At 37.5% G+C, this 19,532-nt stretch overlaps 1 protein-coding gene across 1 annotated transcript; it reads right to left on the bottom strand.

Annotated features, from left to right (window-relative positions):
• Positions 1-12,907: 12,907 nt before the first annotated feature.
• On the bottom strand, positions 12,908-15,171 carry LOC127503497 (sialidase-3-like). The gene is made up of 2 exons (XM_051877425.1): positions 13,506-15,171; positions 12,908-13,417 (listed from the first exon to the last, which is right to left on the bottom strand). The coding sequence occupies exons 1-2, from the start codon at positions 13,776-13,778 to the stop codon at positions 13,058-13,060; spliced, it is 633 nt and encodes a 210-aa protein (XP_051733385.1). The 5' UTR covers positions 13,779-15,171; the 3' UTR covers positions 12,908-13,057.
• Positions 15,172-19,532: the final 4,361 nt, after the last annotated feature.

The following is a 19,532-nucleotide window of genomic DNA, read 5'->3' as shown; positions in this document are numbered from 1 at the left end:
TCTGCCTCCTCCGAAGGCAGCGCTTGCAGGTTCACTACCTGATCTCTGAAGGGAGTGGTAGGAACCTTGGGCACATATATTCAGGCCGGGGTCTCAGGATGACGTGAGAGTCACCGGGCCCGAATTCCAGGCACGATTCGTCGACCGAAAATGCGTGCAGGTCTCCTACCCTCTTCACCAAGTCCAATGTAACCAGGAGGACGGTCTTAAGGGACAGTACTTTTAACTCCACTGACTGCAAAGGCTTGAAGGAATGAGCCCGGAGAGATGTAAGAACCAGGGAGAGATCCCAAGAGGGTATAGAGGAAGGGCGAGGCAGATTTAGTCTCCTCGCCCCCCTCAGGAACCTGACGATCAGGTCGTGCTTCCCCAACGACTTACCTTCAACTGCATCGTGATGTGCGGCAATGGCGGCAACATACACCTTGAGGGTGGAGGGAGACAGCCTTCCCTCCAAGCCCTCTTGCAGGAAGCAAAGCACAGACCTGACCAAACATGATCGGGGGTCCTCTCGGCGAGAGGAACACCATTCGACGAACAGGTTCCACTTCAACGTATAGAGGTTCCTAGTTGAAGGAGCTCTAGCGGAAGTGATAGTGTCTAGAACCGCCTTGGGGAGATAACTTAGAACCTCTGCGTCCCGTCCAGGGACCACACATGGAGTTTCCACAGGTCGGGACACGGGTGCCAGAGGGTGCCCCGTCTCTGAGTCAGAAGGTCCTTCCTCAGAGGAATGGGCCAAGGAGGTACTGTCGCGAGGAGCGTCAGATCCAAAAACCAGGTCCAAGTGGGCCAATACGGAGCCACTAGCAAGACCTGCTCCTCGTCCTCCCTGACTTTGCACAGGAGCTGTGCGAGAAGGCTCACTGGGAAAAAATGCATATTTGCGTAGGCCCCGGGGCCAGCTGTGTGCCAGAGCATCCGTGCCAGAGCATCCGTGCCGAGCGTGCCGTCGGTCAGGGAATAGAACAACTGGCAGTGGGCAGTGTCCGAGGAGGCAAACAGATCTATCTGTGCAGCCCCGAAGCACTGCCAAATCAGCTGGACTGCCTAGGGATGGAGTCTCCATTTGCCCGGAAGCGGAGGCTGCCTTGAGAGCTCGTCTGCTGCACAGTTGAGCACGCCTGGGACATGAATGACATGAAGCGACCTCAGATGCTTCTGACTCCATAGCAAGAGATGGCGGGCGAGTTGCGACATGCGGCAGGAGCGTAGACCACCCTGATGGTTGATGTATGCAACGGTCGCAGTGCTGTCCGAGCGGACCAGTACATGCTTGTCTGTCAACAGCTCCAAAACGTGTTTAATAGCCTCAGCCTGCTTCTGTGCGGCCGAGAACTGCTGGGCAAAGCTGGGGGGATCCCAGCGTACCCCTTGGCCTCTCCGCCATCCAGGGTGGTGAAGGCGGAGGAGGGGCCGGGCCAGACCTGGCACGAACGCTATAGGGCGCTCTCCAGGACTTGGTCACCTCCTCATGCACTTCTGGGAAGAATGGCACTGGGGCGGGACGCTGAGGACCAGTGCGGGCCGCCCCGAGATACCAGTCATCCAGCCGAGAAGGTTCGGGACAGTGGAGGATTCCAAACGAGCCCGACCTTCTCGGTGGCCCGGGGAAAGCATAGCGGTCAGCTCGGGATCGGCCTCGGGCAACGCTACGGTCCCAGAGGGAGGTAACGCAGCCGAGTCTTCATCTCCCGAGGATTCTTGCTCACCTTGCGATGCTGCAATCGACATCTGATCATCCGCAGGCGCGCCGAAGGAAACGATTGGTCGCTCTGTAGAGGGACCAGCACGATCCAACGGCAGCACCACAGGCTGCAGTGATGTAGAGGGGGCAGGGGCCCGCGGACCGGCGCTCGGCGGGGAAGCCCTGACCGTGATCCTCAGATCACCCTGCCTACACAGCGATGCGCTGTCACTCCGGCTGGGGCCAGAGAAAACAGCAGCACGGGGCATAGGGGAGGAGACCCCCGCTCCCTGAGAACCAAGGAACGAGAGTCTCGATCTCAACACTGAGATAGTCATGTTCCCGCAGTGAGAACATGAACTATCCACAAAAGCTGCTTCAGCATGCTGAATGCCCAGACATGTGGTGCAGCGATTGTGACCATCAACGGGGACCAGGGAACAACCGCATCCAGTAACGCACAGACGAAATGACATCTTGAAAAAGACGCAGGGTTCATCTGTGAAGCTCTTTTTAGAAGGGGAATCAGCTCTGATCTTGTGCCGAAGCACACAGAGATCAGTCGCGATGTGATTGGGTACACCACTCCCCGATCACAAAGCAAATCGCAACCGTCAGAGACAGGTAGGAAATATGCTGTAAAAACAGCAGTTGACAGCACACAAGCTCAGGCTCCTCTGCAGCTCGCGACCTCGCTGTAAAGTGCCATGACACCAACATAAGGCCGCTGAAAATCTCTTCACAGGCTTGTAAGAGTTTTACTCCAAGTCAAATAGCTGAAAACCAAACAGGAACACCACGGTTGGCTCCGAAAGCGAAAGACAGAGTGCGATTGCATCTGCTTCCCTATTTATACCACCTGGCTGGGTGGTGCGCATTATGCAAATATCGCACGCCAATTCCATTGGCTTGTTTTAGTTTACTCGAAGCGATAGCGATATCCCAATTCGTCGGTCACTACTGACGTACGTCGAACGTGACTGACTGAAAGGGAATTCAAAATATCTCACTTCCTGTTGGGTTTTCAGAATTTGCTCCTAGGGACTTTTTTTGTAGGTATTGGGCTGTTACAGGTGTCTACTGTATTTCATACTTGTACGTGAAACGTAGCTCAAATGGCGCTTCTGACGCATGTGTGAAGTTTCATGAGTTTTCAAGCATGTTTAGGCCCTCAAAAATGCTATTCATTTCAGAGAAGAAGAAGAATTGACCGAGCAATTACTAAAAGGTCCTCACACCATCGGTGCTCAGGCCCTAATAAACCTCACGAGGGAGCATATGCCCTGGGACCCGGTTAAACGGTTCACACTTCAACCCCCCAATGTTCAAGCCAAAGCTACGCCCTTGCAATCAAGGGAGACAACTAATCCCCCAAAACCCTGCTCACCAATAAAGCCCCGCCCCTTTTGTTGTGAGAACAGGTGTTCTGTCGAAGTCTGTTCCCCCTTTACGTTCCACTTATATATATATATATATATTGCATTATTTTTTCATTATCTATGTAAATACATATACAAATACATAGTGTTGTGTTTTATATTATAAATCAGCCATGGCTCACTATTACCTTAAAATACGCACAAAAAGTATTCTTGTCACTTCATAACATTAAGATAGAACCACTGTAGTCACGTTGACGATTTTAACAATGTCTTTACTACTTTTCTGGACCATGAAAGGCGGTAATTATGTTGCTTCCTATAAGAGATAAAAAACCTTGGATTTCATCAAAAATATCTTAATTTGTGTTCCAAAGATGAACAAAGTCCTTACAGGTTTGGAACGACATGAGGGTGAGTAATTAATGACATGAATTTAATTTTTGGGTGAACTAACCCTTTAAATTGTGTCCATTAATGCAGATTGTCTGTTGTTCTTACTACACCGAGTAATGATAAAGGATGATTTGTTTTACAAGATTTGTTTTACAAACTTTAATGATACATCAGTCATTCACATTAGTGCTTGGCTAACGTTAGCACTATTCTTGATGCAGTTAATGATACAGTTCTCACATGTGCATCGCAATAAATTAGAAATATACACATCGGTTTGTTGATAGACACACACTTGTTAAAGGATTAGTTCACTTTCATATAAAATTTTCTTGATAATTTACTCACCCCCATGTCATCCAAGATGTCCATGTCTTTCTTTCTTCAGTCGAAAAGAAATAAAGGTTTTTGAAAAGCTTACGCTGTATGTCCTATGCCTTCCCTATTCAACTTACGGAACGAACGCAGTGCCAGTTAATTTTTTTCCGTAATAGAATAGAATAGGGAAGGTGTAGGACATACAGCGTAAGCTTTTTGAAGAATACGAAAGTGCGGTTTTGGCGGAAGCACTTGGAAGGCGATCATTTGTTTATATAAAGCATATACATTTACATTTTTTTTCAAAAATGACCAATCGTTTTGCTAGATAAGACCCTTATTCCTTGTCTGGTATTGTTTAAAGCCCTTTGAAGCTGCACTGAAACTATAATTTTGACCTTCAACCGTTTGGAGGCCATTAAAGTCCATTATACGGAGAATAATCCTGGAATGTTTTCATCAAAAACCTTAATTTCTTTTCGACTGAAGAAAGAAAGACATGAACATTTTAGGTGACATGGGGGTGAGTAAATTATCAGGAAAATTTTATATAAAAGTGAACTAATCCTTTAATGCTGATGTAGAGGAATTACAGTTGCAACATCTCATAATGGATGTCAAACTGGGACGTGTATCACTGAAAAACATCCTGCTTAAGTCATTGTCGACAACTTGCTTTAAAACATGATTCATTGCATTATTTTTCTACAATGTGATTGGTTCTTTTATGTATAATTCAGCAAACCCTTCTGTTACTAGGTAAAAGCAAATCTGGATTTCTTGATTACTTTATGAGTTTATGAAATTAGACAACTCTTTACTTTCATTTCCCCTTTTGTTATATTCAGACATTTTTCAGAAACACTTAGGCCCCAATTAAACTAGTGTGTTTTCGTTTTAAAACGCATAAGTTTTGCTATGGTTACGCCTATCATTTACACTACACCAGCCAAAACGGAGACTTTCGAAAACGCTGCAGACCTTGTTTTAGTTTGAAAACGCTGGGGTTGTTTTTCAGTATAAACGGACCAAAACGGAGACTTTTGAAAACGATGCAGTGGCTGCACGCGTTCGCTCTGCATATCCTAGACGACTGTGTAAACAATAACATGGAGACTGAACTGCAATCTTTGCTGGCTTTGTTGTCATTTTTAGCAGCCATTGTGCAGTTAAACTCTGCATTTTCTTTTTACTGTAACATGCGCAAGAGGCAACTGTTTACACTTGTAACATGCATGTTTACACATGTGACATGCATTTTCGGGCATGTAGTGTAAACAGAGATCGTTTCTAAAACGATGTGGAAACGCCAGATGTAGCCGCTTTGAAACGAAAATGCACTAGTGAAAATGGGGCCTGACTTTTAAGTGTTGGGGACATTTAGGTTTCTATAGCAAATAAATATTATTCCTGCGAGAAAAAGAAATGTTAGTTTTCTTCAATGTGATTTACTGTCCATTCAGGAAATTTAAGGAAATTTCCATTCAGGAAATTTCAAAAACAGAAGTGTTGCGTTTATAATTTTGTTCAGTGTATATATATCTTTTCCACTCAATATTTTCAAAGAAATTTTGGTAACACTTTACAGTAAGGTCTCATTCGTTAACATAAGTTAATGTATTAACTAACATAAATTAACAATGAGCAATACATTTGTTACAGTATTTATTAATCTTAGTTAATAAAAATACAGTTGTTCATTGTTTGTTCATGTTAGTTCACAGTGCATTAACTAATGTTAACAAATACAACTTTTGATTTTAATAATGTATGAGTAAATGTTGAAATTAACATTGACTAAGAATAAATGCTGTAGAAGTAGGTTTGTTGTTCATTCTTAATTCATGTTAACTAAAGTAGTCAACTAATGTTAATGAAACCTTATTGTAAAGTGCTACTGAAATTTCTCACCCAGAAAAGGTTTAGGGTATTGCAAAATAAACAGATGCTTTTTTGTGATGTTCTAACTTTTTAACATCAGGGCATTAGTCTTTTGAGAAATATTTTGTTACAAAGAGATGTAAGGAATGTTTTATTTCTGGAAAATGGTTGAAAAAACACTGCAATGCAATAGAGATAGATTGCATTACTTTTCCTGTTTGACACAATAAGGACTGTGTTGGATAAAAAAAAAAATTCTACTTGATTTTTTGTTTTATTCTGTTTTATGTATTGTTACATTCCAGTCAACTGCATGTCATATGGCTATCGTCCAACAAATATCTGGTGATCTTCCAAGTTACTGCCCATCCATACTGATTTGAACTCTCTAAATAGATACAGATGGGTCTTTCATGTTTACTGGACTGGGTGTAGAAAGCATTAGTTGAGGACTAATAAAGCACTAATAAAGGACTACTTAAAATAAGTTTGTAACAACTAAAAATAAATAAAGTATAAGATGAGGTGACAGAGGGTTGGAAGAAGAACTGTCACGGTAGTGAGGAAAGCAGCTGGCTAAGTAGTTTTGCAAAAGAAAAAAACTGACATTAACACCAAAAATAGAATAATGATATAAAACTGCTTTGCAATATTATTTTTTGGATATTTTTGGCTAGATGATCGGAAAGTATTCTGATGACCTACACTACTGTTGGGGTTGGTAAGTCTCTTATGCTTACCAAGGCGGCATTTATTTAATTTAAAAAAAAATAAATAAAAAAAATTCCTGTGAAGGCAAAGCTGAATTTCCATCAGCCATAGCAGTCTTAAGTGTCATATTTGTTGAAAACAGTTGTGCTCCGTAATATTCTTGTGGAAACCATACCTTTTTTCAGGATTCTTTTATAAATAAAAAGTTATATTATTATTATTATTATAATTAATTTAATGCACCTTTGCTGAATAAAAGTATTCATTTCTTTTTAAAAAAAAATCCTACTGAGCTTTTGAACTGCAGTGTATATGATCTTCATATTTTGAAATGTTTAATATCATTTTGTGAGTACTTGTCCATTATTTTTTAGCAGTAATTTAATCATTTGCAAACTAAAAGAAAATGATTTTTTTTTTCTTTTTTTTCTTTTCAAGGATACACATAGGCCGGGATAATCAGTCTCCCGCTCTTCATTTGAACACCATGTCCTGGTCCAACAGCAAAGGTGGCCCAGTCCTTCACCTGCTCACCGATCACATCTGCTGTCAAGTCTGTAATATGGTTCCAGGTTTTGCCAGCGTCCTTACTGGTTATATAACAAAGTCGTGCCTGATTCTTATTTTTATTGTATTTGTTTGTGTTCAGAGACCCCAACAGGAACAGTGATGAAAAACAGAAAGAGGGTCTTGGAATCTCTCTCATAGACCGGACATGGATTCATGCTGCGGTGGTTTGGTTGACAAGCTGAAGTGAGCAATTCATGACCACTGTTCCACAGAAAAAAAAAAAAAAAAAATATATATATATATACATATAACAAACATTATGATAGTATTCATGTCTTATTAAAAATGTGTGTGTTTTTGCTTATTATATGCTACTCACTATAAAAATGGACATGAAATTATTTGAGTTTAAATGGTTTTATAATTTTACCTGTATATTACTTTATAAAACGGTTAGTTCCTGTTCTTGAATCTGACTGGTCAATAGCTGTGTTTTATTCATAATGAAACACGGCTATGACCGCTTCACCCAACGGTTCTGTGTATCACTACCAAGCAGCAACCTCCCCCAGTTTCTTTTGAAGCCAATACGGAAGTGACTTAAACTGCAATTCATCGACTGACTGCTAGGGACAGGCTCCAAAAGAGAGCAGAATCTCATTGAGCCCCATGTTAAAACGGTCAACTTTACAGCAGAAAAAAACATGTTTACAGCCTGGATCAAATTGTGGTTTTGGTCTATACAGCTAATTTTGCCCTTCATGACAACTCTGAGGGGGATGAATTTTTTTTATAACTCATCCGTTTAAATTATATTAAGCCTTAAAGTTTCTGTCACTTAAAGTGGTCACTTGAGTGACAGGTTTGCTGCTGCTGTCTGTGAGCTGTCACTTTACCTTAGCTAATTCATTTCCAGCCGCTGAATTTGGCATCTCTGCCGTGTTTGTGCTTTTTTTCGGGATAATTTTATACAATTATAAAATAATAATATATACAGTTAGAAAATAATATGGCTTGCTGCGTTAATGGTCTAGACTTGAGACAGATGTGCATCTGTGTACATGCACGCATGCGAAAGATAAACAGAACCCATGGTGTTGGATCATGGCATTGGCTAAAAGTTTTGTTCCTGAGATTTACTACAATGACAATAGCAGGAGGATATAAAACTCTGACAGCACTGCTTGGATATTATAACTAAAACTGCTGCATTTTGAAAAATTATACTTTGGACATGGGCTCATTTGTTTGTTAGATACGATCATATACAGTTTTACAACATAAACGCTGCTCAGATTGCATAATTTCTTGAAGAACGATGATGGAGAGCAGATCATTCAGAAGAAATGTGATGCAAACAATGGATAATATGTCAAAATTTCATGGATTTAATGGACTTTTGTGGACAAAAAGTAGGCTACTGTTTTTTGTTTTTCAATGGACACTCTTGGACATTTAACCCAAGTGCCACGGATTGGATTCATCTCACGATCGCTATTTCATTACAAAGGTATGAAGTCCCGTTTAATTTTTCATGTTGTTATTTGCACACCTGGCACAAATTACAATTACTGGTGCTGGAGCATCTATATCGTAAAAAAAGTTCCAACCACGTCCTGCCTCTTTGCCCATTTTCAGTTATCCGGGAGTGACGTGCGGTGACGCGCCACTAAGATGGCAGCGGCCTCATTTTCGCTTCAAAAATGCTCTTCAGAAATCTACGAGTGACGTCACGGACACTAGGTCCATATTTTTTTTACAGTCTATGATCACTACACAACACCCTTAGCAACCACTCTTAGCAACGTAAACTATATGTTCTCAATTGATATTGTTCATTGAAGCTTACTGTATTATGTAGAAGAGTATTGTGAGAAAAGATTGAGTGAGTGAGTTTATTACCTGCATTCAGATTTAGCATTTTCCTTCAGGTCAGTCCTATGTTCATAATAAAAAATCTGTTTAAATGTCTGATGTATTATCTTGTCCTTTCATCAGTTAAGGGGTTTTCCCATTACTGACAGCAGTAGTCAAAGCATTTGTCAGTTCAGTGTTCACAACAATTCAGTCTTTTCAAAAAGCAGATCATCAGTCACACAAAACTGTGCTGTGTTATGTGACAAGCAATGACGTGTCACCATGGAAACAAAGTGATACGTTCTAAATAACGGTTGCCTTAAAAAACTCATGCTGGGGGGTCAGCCAGAATATTTTAAACTTACGTGCAAAAGGGTTAAAATAAAGTGTTACCTAAATAATATTTTTAAGAATATTAAAATAGAACATTTTTTTGAAATTGTAATAATATTTTACAATATTGTATTTTTGATCAAATAAATGCAGGCTTGATGAGACTTCTTTCAAAAACATTAAAAATAGTAATGAAAAAAATCCACATAATCTAGAGCTTCCATGTAAGTTGTGAGAACTAAATAAAGTACTATATCATTTGTGATATGAAACTACAGTATCTAACTACCTGCATGGTATGTGATGTAGTGTAGGGATTATTTTTGGGCTTCTCAAGCAGTGGTGTAGTCCTAAATAAAGAAGTGGTGTACTATTACCCAGACCACATTTTTAAATGTGTTTTATGTTGTTGTTCACTAGTAACATTTGTTTCATTAAAAACAAATCAATACAGTGCATTCTAAAATTGGTTGACATTTTTCAGATTATTTTTGACTGCATTACAAATATTATTTAAACATGTGAAAAGTGATACATCTGAAATTAATGTTTCATCTTATTCATGGGTGATAAAAAATAACTTAATATGAAATAAATATTTCCAGATAATAATTTAAAAAAAAATTTTGCTTTGACATTAGTGGCAAAAGCCAATTATTCAAGGATGTAGTTTTGGTTTAAACATTAGGTAAATTTACAACAGCGCATAAAAATGTGGTCTAAGTTTCACAAACAAACAAAAACCGCAGCAGGCTAAATGAAAATTTAAATCCACTCTCTGTCAGTAGGTGGCGCTTATGGAACAGCAGAAATAGAGCCGTAGTAATAGGGAATGGGTTCAATCAGTGACATTATTAGATTTGATACACGGTGTCTCCCTGTCACCTCCTCAACCTGCTTCCCTTAGTGTGTTTTTACCCGTAGAAAAGGCGAAAATTGTATTACAATGTCCAGTTTTTTCCCTGAACGATGATGTGAGCTCCTGTTGCAATTCTCGATTCAGCATAAATGACCTACAATGGTGACATTTTTCACAATCACGACAGAAAATCAAAAATACTGCCCTTAACATTCTCTATATCTACCGCCTCGATGGCAGTCATTTCATTTCAGTAGAAAAATCGCTCCAAGGTTCACGTCCAAAATATGTTGCGATTTTCTGTTTATACCTTTCTAAACCAGCACAGTACGGACTTTTCCCCATCTCTTCCATCTAATTTTCACTGCTTGCCCTCCACATTAATTTCGCGCGTCACCAGAACCACGTGATTGCAAACAACCTATTAATAGTCTTATTCGCTCACCACAATATTTCTCACGCAGTGTCCACTGCAGTGAGAGAACTGCGCTCCACACACCCCAGTCATACAACGAAAAGGCATGCCTCAGACTTAAAGGAACACTCCACTTTTTTTGAAAATAGGCTCATTTTCCAACTCCCCTAGAGTTAAACAGTTGAGTTTTACCGTTTTCGAATCCATTCAGCCGATCTCCGGGTCTGGCGGTACCACTTTTAGCATAGCTTAGCATAGTTCATTGAATCTGATTAGACCGTTAGCATCTCGCTCAAAAATGACCAAAGAGTTTCAATATTTTTCCTATTTAAAACTTGACTCTTCTGTAGTAACATCGTGTACTAAGACCGACGGAAAATGAAAAGTTGCGATTTTCTAGGCTGATATGGCTAGGAGCTATACTCTAATTCCGGCGTAATAATCAAGGAACTTTGCTGCCGTACCATGGGTGCAGCAGGCAATAGTACAATACTCCCAGCATGCATCACAGCATGAATAAATTATGCAGCTGAATTGTCCTATTATTTTCTTTAATATTATAACTATTTGCTTTTATTTTTGCTGTGGTTTTTGTTCTGTCTTTTAGTAGCTTTGTGATGTCCAGATTTGATCTGATTGTCTGAATATTTTGTTGTCACCATTGTTGAGATTCATACGCTGATTGCTCATATCTGTGTTTGTCATTATAGTTTAGTATTTCATTGTTTATGGTTTTCATCTTTAATTTTATAACTGATTTCTGAAATACAGCATGGTCTCCATGTTGCAATAAAACAGGGATTGTATTTTAAAAGACTAAACGCAGTTGTTGTATTCAAATGAAATCAATAAACCATAAATAGCTAAAAATCATCAGATGATCCTGTTTCAGCTTTCTTTGCTACCACAAATGTGTTTGCCAAACGGCAGCCAGACAAGGCATTATGACAAACATGTCTAAAGAGTGTCTGAGTTTTTACAATGACTATGAAGTCAATAAACTATATTATTACACAACTCTCTGGAACACTTTATTCTGTTTCATAAAACACAGCCGGTGTCATCTTGGTGTCAGATTGTAGTGAAAATGACCTCAGAGGATTTCAGTGTTCATATTATCTAATATTGTTTCAGTGTTTGTCCAGTCTGACTGTTTTGACGTTGTGGACTGTGTTTGTTGTTGTGTTGGCAATGGACTTCATTATGCAAAACAGAAGAGAACCATTATGTGTGATACTTTTATCATTTTTAAAGTTTAAAAATGAGGAAACACCATGTTCATATACACATTTGAATGTTTATTCTAATATCTCTGACACAATTGTATCAAAAGCAGTTGCATTTAGCATTAATCAGAGATAAAACATGAAATATATGCTTTAAATTGTCCATTATATGAGTTCAGCGTGTAAAAACATCTGTTCAAGAATTATACACAATAAAATACAGTTGCTGACAGTGACTATAATATGTTGGCTCCAAATAGATTCCAGTTTCCAGATCAGTATTAGCAGAAGCAGTTTGCAACAACAAACCAAGAAAAAAAAAAAACTGTTTAAAGGATTTCTGTTTTTTTTTTTTTTTTTTTTTTTAAATAAAATTATGAGTTATAGGAAAAAAATTTTTTAGACGTTTTTTTAAGTTTCCTGCATATATATTCTTTCACTTCTGCTTCTTCTTCTTTTCTACCTCTCCTTTCATTCTTCAAATATCTTATTACTTTTGGGTCCTTCTTTCTCTATGCTCTGATCTTCACATTCTTCATCTGTTAGATACAAATTTTTAAAGTTCATTACAAACTATTGAATAAGATCTTATTTTTTGTTTAAACCTATTTGCTATTACAATTTTCTTTATAATTTGTCTTTCTAATTTTACATTTTTACTTAATAAATTTGTTATTCTTTATTCAAATTTGATCTCATACATAATCATCGCTTGTCTGCCTGGATGTCATTGCATCACAAATGAAAGAAATTAATCTTATAATAAAATACATATTTTGTAATAGCTCTATAAAGTATGTAATGTTATAAATGGAAAAAAAAAGAGGTTACATTAGATCCATAATTCATTTGAAGGGACTTGACTCTTTACTGAGCATTCAACTAATACTAAATGTACACATTTACATTTTTTTCTCAGGGAGTTCGAACAGCAAAAAGGCTATTTCTTCATTCTCATGTTCTTTCCCGCACTCCAAGAGACAAGCAAAGTGTCCAGGCTCATACTCTACCAGATCTGAATATGCACTGGGACCATGATGTAATATAAGTAAAGGTTCCTCAGGCCACCCTGAAGAATCCAATGGGGATTTATTCAAGTACAGACCAAGATTCACTCTCTTTTTTGGATCAGATGGATGAGAGTAGAGCAGCCATGTCTTTGGAGGACTACTCTGTCCAACAAAACCCAACACACTGCCTTGGCATCCTTTTCCAGTCTCTCTTAGCTTATTTGGGGTTAAAACATTGTCAAAACCCTCTCCAGAGTTGTAGCTTAGTGCCTCCGTTCTATAGCCAAGGCGGGTTCGGGCATTGCAGTACAAAGTACTGGTACCTTTGTCATCGATGATCTCAGCCATCTGACACTCACATGACTCAACATCCATTTGTTTTCCTGCTTTCCATGTGCTTCCTTTATCATCACTGTAGAATGCTAAAGCATAAGGTGTGAAACAGCAAAATGATAAGCAGCAACATGATGTGCAATCAGGTTTGCCAGTGTATCGATATGCATAGGCCTGGGATAATCAGTCTCCCGCTCTTCAATTGAACACCATGTCCTGGTCCAACAGCAAAGGGGGCCCAGTCTTTCACCTGCTCACCGATCACATCTGCTGTCAAATCTGTAGTATGGCTCCAGGTTTTGCCAGCATCCTTACTGGTCACATAACAAAGCCGTCCTTGGCTCTTATTTGTCCGTATTTGTTCGTATTCAGAGACTCCATTGGGAACACAGACAAAGAACAGAAAGAGGGTCTTGGAATCTTTCTCATAGACCGGACATGGATTCATGCTGCGGTGGTTTGGTAAACAAGCTGAAGTGAGCACCTGATGTCCACTGACCCACTGAAATAAAAAGCATCATGACTATGTTCATGCCAGGTTGTGTAAAGCATCTATGAAATAATGAATTTGTTAAAAAATGATTTTGTACCTCAACTTCTTTAATCTTCTTGCCATCATTCCATGTTCCTCTTCTCATCACAAGCACTTCTGCACTTGTGTCACTTAATGTTTTTCTCTTTTCGGCAAAGGCAAGGAAGGTTTGATCGTCACTGAGATACACAAGAGCTGGAATTCTGTATGACACTTGTTTTTTACAACAGCAACACCAACTTTGAGGCTCTTCCTGTTTGTATATTGTTGTTGTGTTTATGTTTCTAAGACCATGTTTTGAATTGCTGCTTGATGGTGTCTTGTTACCCATTGTTTAATTTGAGTTCTAGAAATAGAATAAACAGCATTAACAAGACATAGTAAAGGGTTTGAATACTTGTATAATTATCTTAGCATGTTTGTTTTTTTTTAATTTGCAAATATGTCACGATTCTGGCTTTTGATTCGTCATTATGAGGTATGGAGTGTATCTTGATATGAAAAAAATAGTTTAAAGTATTTTAGGTTGCAACTTGACATGATCTGAAGGGGTTTGAATACTTTTGCAAGGTTGTGTGTGTGTGCGTGCTTGTGTATGTGTTCTTATATATATGGTTTATGAGGACACAAATGTGTGAAATGACATGGGTAGTAGGTTTAGGGGCAGGTTTAGAGTAAGGGAATAGAATATACAATTTATACAGTATAAAAATAATTACACATATGGAGAGTCCCCGTAAACCACATATACAAAGTAATTTTTCTACCACAAATTAAGACTTCTATACCTTCACTGAGACTTACAACATTCTGTCACCTGATGAGAAAGGTAGGCCTATAATAAGGGATTATACAACCTCTCCCATTTTTAACTTCTGCTGCCACACTCTCCTTTCTCCTTCCAAAATGCACAACACTCAGTAATAAAAACAGTCACAGGAGACTCAGCCCGAATGAAAGCCTTCACAGGTAGGACAAAGTACAGGAATCACACATTAAACACTTTGTCTCACGTCCAAAACAAAACAATAAATCTAATCACTGTATAGACAAAAGTTACAATAGAAGGTTTTTGCACTTCACCTGCAAATCTGCAGATTAATTGATGCCACTTCATTTTATTTTATTTTATTTTAAATAAAATAATTTACATTCTTAAAATACAGTAAATGACATATTTTTTGTTTAGCACCTATATGGGGAACCTCCATGGTTTCTATCCTTGTTGATAATACTTCATTAGCAGGGGCGGATTAATGCATAGGCTAACCTAAGCTGTAGTCAGGGGCTCTCTGTTCAGCGGTTTTTGCAAATATTTTCTGATTACTCTTTCTACAGTAGTAATCACTAGTGTTACAGGCAATTGAAGAGCGCACAGCGTGCATGACGGATTGATGTTACATCACCCCTCCCAACGTCAGTTTCAGTTGTAAACTCACAGCACAACACCGGGGATGGGGGAAAGACCACAGACCAGATCTCTGTTTATGGTATAACACTTAATTATATATCTTGAAATATAGCTTTGGTCGCACTGAGTCAATGTTCTGATTACTTTAGTGTATCTGATCAAGCTATATGTAGCTAACAAAATGCTTTGTCTCTGTCCAGATTTGACTGTAACAATAATGCAAAACCAACACTTCAAATGAACTTAAATAAAAAATAAATAAATAAAAAATTCCTGAGCCTAGGGGCCTGTGTAAATCCACCCCTGTCCATTAGACTATAAGAAGCAATACTCACAGAAATGATCTTTCCTGCAGCAGCAGCAAATGATTCTCACAGCAGGTTTGTGTCCACAGACACTACAGGAGCCTCTCATCAGGTCTAACCAAAACATGCTGAACATCCTGTATTTATAATATACTATATCCGCACAGTAAATCGCAGAAGCTAGGTTAAACATTAAACAGCAGGATGATAAGTAGCAATCAACATGTGGTCATATATTATTTATTAGGCTACCTTCACAATTAAAAATAAAGAAATCTGGCATCTAAAGTTCCAAGAAGAACCATCCACAGAACCTTTCCATTGCACAAAATTATTTTTTTGTTTTTCATTTTTTCTTTTTCTCTTTCTCTTTATATATCTCGCCACACTGGGACAAGCGTGGATGATTCAGAGTCAACCACAAACATGAAAAAAACTAGAAAAGTGCATTTTTGTTAAAGTACATTCTTATATTTTTCTTCTCAACTTATCTTTTGCTTAATCTTAACTTCCACTCAGTACTTTCAAAGGAGTTTTTTCACCTTTCAGTGCTGAGAAAGGTGAGAAGTTTCTTTGAAACCCAGGAAGATATTTAGGGTGTTGAAAAAGACACACTCAACACATGATTTTTCTCTCTCTTGAGGGTGTGATGTTCTTGCTTTTTAACATAAGGGCATTAATCTTTTGAGAAATACTTTGTTGAATCGTAGGGAAAAAACAAATGCAAAAGAGAGATAGATTGCATTAGCTCTTTGACACAATCTTTAAGGGCTGTGTTGGATAAAAAATATTGTCTTCTTTTTTGTATTATATAACTTTACTACATTCTTTATTACATTCAATCATCTAGCACATGTCATATGGCTATTGTCCGGCACACATCTGGTGATCTTCCAAGTTACTGCCCATCCATGGTGATTTGAACTCTCACATGAATCCATCATGTTTACCGGATTGGGTGGGCAAAGCATTGACAGATGAGAATATCTTTTATTACTAAGTGCACAAGAAGTTGAGGACTTCAGTTTTCATTCTAATCTGTGTAATGAGCTGCTGACATTTGTAGCTAGAATAATAAGAGAAGGATTATTAAGCAAATGAAAAGTCTACACTTACAAATGCATGTTATGTGCATGAACTAAACACTGGGCTAACTTAGGTCACTAACATTATCTCTCAAGTCAAAAATGATTTATGGTCTCCACCCCTAATTTTGACCACACCTCTGCACAAATTTATCAAAACACTAAACCCCCCCCAGTAAGTTCACCAACCTTGAACTTTGGAATGCAGTGGAATATGAAACCAGAGATTGTCTTATTATTGGAAGATATGAGGGTCTGTGGCTCTACCATTGGAAAAAGCATAATGGCTAATCTTGGATCATGTGTGCCTTGATAACCAATCACATTACAGCCTTGACATCATTGCATTTCATTCGGAGTTGTGTGACAGTCAGTAACTGCGGATACCATAGAAATGAATGAGAAGTGCCGTAAACTGAATCATACATGTCGCGCAATATTCAGTGACTTCTCTTATAAAACAGCTTTTTTTGGTGAAAATAGATCAATCCAAAATTAATGCTTAAGAGCAAACATGTTGAAGATTCATTAAATGATAAGCTTTTTCTTTACAAAAGCAGTTTATTCAGCGTAGTGAAACCTCTCCTCCATTGCCCTCCATAAAAAAAACAGCCTCTTGTCACTGACAAGATGTTAGCAGGTGTTACACCTTTTTTGTCTAAGGTTGCAGGCTTGCCTTCAAGTGGATTTGGTGAAACTTTTCATATGAGCTTGTGTTTGTGGTCTGACACATTTGCATGTGTATGAATGAGAATAAATGTAATGAATAGTGTAGTATGACTGCCTCTTAATGGATTTGGAATGTTCGCTTTGACACGTCCAGTGTAGGCGTCACACTGGACACGGTGTAAGAGTCTGTACTGTTTAATTAGATTAAGTTTTCCATATAAAAAACAACATTTTCAACATCATTCAAAGAATGTCTTTATTTTATGTTCATATAATGTTAAGAAATTACAAATAAAATATAGCTAAACTAATGAAAAAATATGTTTCCTGTTTCCTACATATTGAATAATTCAGGTGAATGAAATATAGGATTTAAAAAGGTTATAACACAGTTATAATAATGAAAGCATATTGCTTGGTTGGTTATTTGGATTATTATATTGATGTATTTCCAACTTGATTTTAACATTCAGCGATTTTCATTAAGCAAATTAACTATAACAAACAAACAAACAAAAATTACTTTAAAAGAACAATTTTTGCAACATGAACTTGAACGCTGCTGTGGAGAATCCACTTATTGAATATCCAAAGCATTACTGATATTGTAAAGCTTTCTATCTTCACACTCTGCCAGATCTGAGTATCCACTTGGACCTTCACTGTATGGGTTTCTATTGCATGGGCTCCTTCGGAGATTTATTTAGATTCTGAGATCATTTCTCTTCTCTTTATCAGATGGGTGAGAATAGAGCAGCCATGTACTCTGATCAGGGGACAGAATATTCAGCACACTTCCTTGGCAGCCATTTCCAGTCTCTATCAGCTCTTGAGCAGATGAAGGTTTTTCAAAATCTTCTCCACCACTCCTGCTTAGAGCCTCGACTCTGTAGCCAGATGTACTTCGAGCATTGCAGTACAGTGTGCTGTTACCTTCGTCGTCTATGATCTCAGCCATCTGACACTCATTAGACTCACCATCCATATGTTCTCCTACATGCCAAGTGTTTCCTTTATCATCACTGTAGAATGCAAATGCATGTGATGTGGGCTTATCACATTTAAAATAATACACATAGCCATAATTTGGCTAGCGTTTAACATTATATGATCACTCTTATTCACGCAAATGCTTTTAAATCATTAAAGTGCAACAAGACAAACGAGAATGCGTGTGTCCATGTGACACACATGACTCTTGTACACAGAAAGACGTGCACAAGTATCGAGTTCTCTTTCACACTTAAACAATAGCACACAGAATTATGAAAAAATGCTCATTTTGTTGAGCATCCTCATAAGAGCAGTCTTAAATGAGTTAAATAACATCTTAAAATGAACTTAAAGTTGTGAGAAAATGAGATGCGCATCATGTTCGGCAGCAGCAGGTCTTAAAGTCACAGCAGCCTAATAAACCAGTCGATGTGATGTCTGCAATTAATTTTAATCAAAGAAAAATGTAACAGAGAAAACTGTAGCTTTAATAAGGATTAATCTATATTTAATTTTATAATTTATGCAGTGAAGACTGTAAAGTGTTCGATAACTTTATTCAATTTCTGTATATTTCCTAACTGTTAGACAGGTAGGAAATGGGTAATGGGTTTATGTGAAAATTGTTTTAAGTTGACTTAAATTAAATGCTACTGTTTTTTAAAGCCTAATAAATGTTGAAATTGATGGGTTTTAGTACTGTAATGTTGAATGTCTATATTTAATGTTTTTTTGTTTGTTTGTTTTTTCAATTTCATAGAGACATCAGTACCAGTATTAATATCAGTGATTCTGGCCTTCATTCATAAAAAGATGCAATTAAACAAATATTTAAAATATAAGTTGTATTTGGAGAACTGTGAAATTATTGGTAACACTTTACAATAAGGTTCATTAGTTAAACATTAGTTAATGTATTAACTAACATGAACTAACCATGAGCGATACATTTGTTACTGTATTTAATAATCTTTGTTAATGTTAGTTAATGAAAATACAGTTGTTCATTGTTTGTTCATGTTAGTTCACAGTGCATTAACTAATGTTAACAAGACTTTAATAATTATTTAATACATAAACAAAGATTAATAAATGCTGTATAAGTGCAGATCATAATTAGTTCACTTTAAAGGTAACACTTTATAATAATGTTCAGTTATTAGCCACTTATAAATTATTAGTTAACGATAATCATTTACAAAGCATCCTAAATGATTAAAAAGTGATATACTAACATTTTATGAATGTTTTATTAATTGAGTTATAAGACATTTATAAATTATTAGTTAATGATGAACAAATCATTCAAACAATCGTTAGCATACCACTTATTAATCATTCATGCATGTATAGTCATGTTTTTTAAATGATTCATTCATCATTAACTAATAATTTATAAATGACTTATAACTCAATTAATAAAACATTTATAAAATGTTAGTATATCACTTATTAATAATTTATGGATATATAGTCATGTTTTGTAAATGATTAGTTCATCATTAGCTAATAATTTACAAGTGACTTAAAACTGAACGTTATTATAAAGTGTTACCTTTACATTTTTACTTAATAAATGTGTTATTCTTTATACAAATTTGATCTACAGTATTACATAATTA

This window comes from Ctenopharyngodon idella, chromosome 21 (genome assembly GCF_019924925.1).
Source record: "Ctenopharyngodon idella isolate HZGC_01 chromosome 21, HZGC01, whole genome shotgun sequence".
Classification (NCBI taxonomy): domain Eukaryota; kingdom Metazoa; phylum Chordata; class Actinopteri; order Cypriniformes; family Xenocyprididae; genus Ctenopharyngodon; species Ctenopharyngodon idella.
This window is presented reverse-complemented; position numbering and strand designations above follow the sequence as displayed.